The sequence below is a fragment of the Merops nubicus genome, unplaced genomic scaffold (genome assembly GCF_000691845.1).
Source record: "Merops nubicus isolate BGI_N331 unplaced genomic scaffold, ASM69184v1 scaffold23063, whole genome shotgun sequence".
In the NCBI taxonomy this organism is placed as follows: domain Eukaryota; kingdom Metazoa; phylum Chordata; class Aves; order Coraciiformes; family Meropidae; genus Merops; species Merops nubicus.
Window position 1 is genome coordinate 13437 of NW_008597180.1, and position 4747 is coordinate 18183.

A 4747-nucleotide genomic window follows, 5' to 3' on the forward strand; every position below is an offset into this window, starting at 1 on the left:
GCCCCGCTCCAGCAGGTCCCTGGCTCTGCTGTGCTGAGGACTCCAGAGCTGCCCCAGCACTGCAGGGGGGTCTCCCCAGAGCTGGCAGAGGGGCAGGATCCCCTCCCTCAACTGCTGCCCACGCTGTGGGGCTGGGAGCACGCTGGGCTGGCTCCTGTCCAGCGTTGGGCAGAGGCAGGGTGGGCTGGGACAGCCCGATGCAGTTCACAGCAGGGCCTCTCTGGCGTTATCTGCAGGGGCAGGTGCTGCGGGCTCAGCCTGCTCTGGGCTCCCTGGCCCTGCCCGGGGCTGTGCCCACAGCCTGGGTGGCTGCTTCCCTCTAGTGGCTGCTGCTCCGGGAGCATCCCTGCCTTCCCAGAGCCCTGGGAGTGAGGTCACCTCCCCAGAAGCTCTGCTTCAACTCGAGGGGTTTTGTGCCTTCTCCTCTCCCAAAGTGAGTTTTGCCTCATGCTTGTTTCCCAAATACTTCTCTTAAAAAGTCTCAAGGGCCAGTTCTCAGCTCTCAGATGAGTCCACCTTGGATCTCCTTCCCCCCAGCAGCAGAGGAGAGCAGAGCAAACTCCTGTAGCAGGTAGATGAGAGAGAAAGAGAGAGCAGTATGGCTGCTCCTCTTGTCAGTCATGGCAGTGTTGGGTTGATGGTTGGACTTGATGATCTCAGAGGTCTCTTCCCACCTTCATGATTCTGTGCTTCTAATAAGAATAATTTTAGAATTCAATTCAAAGAAGGAATTGAGGTTTTGCTCCATTTCTTTTTCATTTTTCCAAAAATTAACCTTTTAAAATTTTTAAAATCTCTCTTAGCAAATTTCTTATGCCCAAAGAACAGTCTGTTCCTCCTTCCTCTGAAAATGAAGTTCAGACACACCTGCCTGCTGGCTCCTGTGGATTTTGGGGTACAGGTCTGGACTAGGACCTCTCCTTAGCCTGGCCCCTTGCAGCACGTGTGATGCTGCCACCGTCACCTCTATCCTTCTCCTTGCAAAGTGCTGAACTGGAGGTGGAGCTACAGCTCTTGAAGCACCTCAACTCTGCCTGTCTTTACCTCCTCTACCCTGTTAGAGAATCCTTGTCCTGCTGACCTTCAGAACCTTTTTTTTCCTTTGCAGAAAAAGTTAGAAAACCTGAAGAGTCTAGATCTGTTCAACTGCGAGGTAACCAACCTGAACGATTACAGAGAAAACGTGTTCAAGCTCCTCCCCCAACTCACATACCTCGATGGCTATGATCGGGATGACAAAGAAGCCCCAGACTCTGATGCAGAGGGCTACGTGGAGGGCTTGGACGACGAGGAGGAAGATGAGGATGGTATGTGACTCGTGCTGCTCGGTGTACGTAAGTTAAAAGAGCCGTAGCGCGTTTCGCTTCCAGCTCTGACTCGTTGGCAAGAGAAGGGTGTTCTCAGCAGCTTCTTTCCCGACTGATGTAAAGGAGAAGTTACCTCAGTGTCCTCTGAAGGAACGAGGGGAAAGGAGATGGGCAGGGCCTGAAAGAGCTACTTTCTCAGTCTTATCTCTAGTGAAAGATCGGGATGACAAAGAAGCGCCGGACTCTGATGCAGAGGGCTACGTGGAGGGCTTAGACGACGAGGAGGAAGATGAGGATGGTATGTGAATTTGTGCTCCTTGGGGTGTGTCAGTTGAAAGGTTGAGACGTTGTGTGGGACGTTTGCTTCCAGCTCTGACTGGTTGGCAGGAGAAGGGTGTGATTCTGAGGTAGAGCAGAAAACGTGGCGCTCGGGAACGTTGTCTAGTGGTGACCCGGCGGCGCTGGGGTCACGGTTGGACTCGATGGGCTTAAAGGTCTCTTCCAACCAAAATGATTCTGTGGTTCTGTCTCAGTGTCCTGGGAAGGAATGAGGGGAGAGGAGATGGGTAGGGCACAAGCAAGCTGCTTTCTCAGTCTTCTCTCTAGTGAAAGGGTGGTAGAAGAAAGGCACCAGGGTGAGGAGTAAGGCACTGCAAGAGTCCAGGGAACAGTTAACCCCAAGGGATGAGGACGTGAGGGAGAGGTGGGTGAAAGAGGATGATGTGAGCGTGCTGCAGTTGCCAGAACAGTGTGGTGAGAGAAGCACGAGTGGTCTCTGATGGAGAAGGGGCAGGGTGGACAGCCAGGCCAGGCACGGAAGAAAGCTGCTGAGGAATGAAGTAGAGGAGCCCAGGCTTTGATGGGAGTTCATAGCTGCTCTGTGAGGTCAAAATGAACTAGCTGAGAAGAGGCAGAGGAGAGGAGGGTGTGTGTATGGAGGTGTGCCTGGGGCAGGCTCTGGGAAAGGCACTGAGGAGGCAGCGAGCAGCTCTGGAACCTTGAACTATGGGGCTGCTGGTTGGACGTGGATCTGGCTGAGTTTGGGGGGTCTGCTGGACTCCCAAAGCCTGGGCTTGCACCTTCCCCCCTGTGGGAGCCGTGGGGTGAGTGCTGCAGCCCTGCCTGGCAGCCTGCTGGCTGCACAGAGCCCCAGCATGGTGGTAGGTCTTGGAAGGACCTCTGGAGATTCATCACCCACAGCTCTGACTTGTTGCCCAGGGTGCCCAGGGTCACATCCAGGTGGATTTGGGATCTCTCCAGAGCAGGAGACTCCACAACCTCTCTGGGCAGCTGCTCCAGGCTCGGCCACCCTCACACCAAAGAAGTTTTCAGCCAGCTTCAGCAGGGAGAGGTTCTCCTCACAAGGCTGGGCCTGCATTCAAAGCTCCAAAACACCATTCCTGCAGCACAGGAAAACAATTCCTGGTTTGCTGCTTGGGCTAGGTGCATTTAATGTCTTTTCTTCTGGAAAAGAGACTGCAAACCCCTAAGCTGGATGGTGTGAGAGCTTTCTGGATCACTGTGGCAGCATGAAGGCAAGGGATGGCCCTTGGGGAGGGCTCCCAGTGCACGGCTGGGTTATGAAGTTCTGCTCTATGCCTGCTGGGAGCAGATGGACACTTGCAGATGAAGAGCTCCAAGTATCCCACGGGCTCAAAAATATCTGTTAGCAGTGGGGACTGGAGCAGCTGAAGCTGAAGCAGTCCTGAGGCTGCTGGGACTTGCTGCCAAGGCCCCTGAGGCCCTAGAGGAGCTCAGGCCGTGGGTGCAGCTGCCACCCAAGGCTGTCACTGAAGGCCAGGACGAGGCCCAGCCCTGGCTGCCAGCCCTGGGCCATGCTTCCCCTTTGCTCCCATGTTGGCAGGAGGTCACATCTCAGGTGGCAAAGTTGGGGGGGGAAAAAAAAGTAAACTTCCCCTGTCTGAGCTGTTCCTCTTGTTTGTGTAGAAGAGGAGTACGACGACGATGCTCAGGTAGTAGAAGATGAAGAAGATGAGGAGGAAGAGGAGGAAGGAGAAGAGGAGGATGTGAGTGGAGAAGAGGAGGTAAGGATTTGTGCAGTCCCAGCACCTTCACTCCACACCCGTGGTGAAATAGGAAGAGTCAGGCAAGAAATGGGCCAAATACTGGAGGTTTTTAGAACTTTGAAGCCTTGCTTTCCAGCTGGAGGAGCCCTGCAGCCAGGGGTGCCTTTAAGGCCTCTCTGTGAGCCAGCTGCCATCTAGTGACCACTGCCACGAAATCATCCTGCTCCTCGGGCTGGTGGCACCCAGGGGGGGGAGCAGGAGCCCCTGCAGGCTGGGCTGGGCTGGCAGCCCCCCAGCAGACAGGACTTTTCCTGGCCCTGTGCTCTCAGCCAGGAGCCTCCTTGGCTCTCTCCACACACCTTCCTCTGACCAGCCCTCCAGTTTCACTAAACTCAGGCCATGGTAACAAAATCTGCAGCTCTATCTCAACACAAAGTGTAAACCCTTTGCCTTGCTGAAGCCTTGAAGGTGGCTGCTCTGATGGCTTGTGATTTTTCTGCAAGGAAATTTGGGCCAGAGTCCAGTTGGAGTGTAGCAAAAAAAAACTGCACTTACATAAGTGTGGGGGAAGCATCTGCCTTTTTGTTTGAGATGCTCCAAGGGCTTTCTCTCTCTGTTGGAAAACATCAAATTGGGAGAGATCCTGCACCAAAACTGAGGGGTTTTTTTTTTGGTTTTTTTAACCCTTACATTGTTGTTCCACCCAGGAGGATGAAGAAGGCTACAACGACGGCGAGGTAGATGATGATGAAGATGAAGAAGAGCCTGGTATGGCAACAATCCTTTTTCTTTTTTTTTCCAGTAGAAATAAAACAATGCTTTTTTTTTTTTTTTTGGAAAAAAAAAATACCCTTTCCTAAAGAGCAGCCTGCATTATGCTCCTGCTCCTTCAGTAAAGACCCAGCTGCTGAAGCAGAAGGTGGTTGAACTGGCTGAAGTTCCCTGCAGGGGAGGGAGCTCTTGGCTCATTCCAACCCTCTCTCCTTTCCTAGATGAAGAACGGGGACAGAAGAGAAAACGAGAACCTGAAGACGAAGGGGATGAAGATGACTAAACTGAAGAACCTATTTTGAAATTTTCCTATTGTGATTTGACTGTTTTTACCCCGTATTCCCCTTCCCCTCACCCCCAACCTTTTTTTTTTGTTTTGTTTTGTTTTTCTTTTTCTTTTATTTTTTTTTTCTGATTGTAATGTTAAAAAACGAGAGGGAGAAGCAGACTTGGGTGGGCAAGGGAATAAAAATACTATTTTTACTGCCACTCCTCCTCCTATTCATTTGAAATGGTTTCTTTTTTGTCCCTCTAACCTCAATAGTAAGTATAAACCAAGTGGTAATTTGTTTCTTATTATTGGAGTGGATAGTTTGAGATCTGGAAAACAAAACTAGACAAAGTTTGACGATTCCCCCAAAC

At 51.9% G+C, this 4747-nt stretch overlaps 1 protein-coding gene across 1 annotated transcript in view; it reads left to right on the forward strand.

The window, feature by feature from the left end:
- Positions 1-4388, forward strand: part of LOC103769439 (acidic leucine-rich nuclear phosphoprotein 32 family member A-like) — a gene marked incomplete at its 5' end in the record, with an annotated part of 5250 nt that extends 862 nt beyond the window's left edge. Inside the window, 5 exons of the mRNA XM_008936636.1 lie at positions 1109-1307; positions 1519-1605; positions 3255-3352; positions 4042-4102; positions 4327-4388. Of these exons, the coding sequence (XP_008934884.1) occupies positions 1109-1307; positions 1519-1605; positions 3255-3352; positions 4042-4102; positions 4327-4388 (507 nt within the window). The remainder of the gene's footprint in view (positions 1-1108; positions 1308-1518; positions 1606-3254; positions 3353-4041; positions 4103-4326) is intronic.
- Positions 4389-4747: the final 359 nt, after the last annotated feature.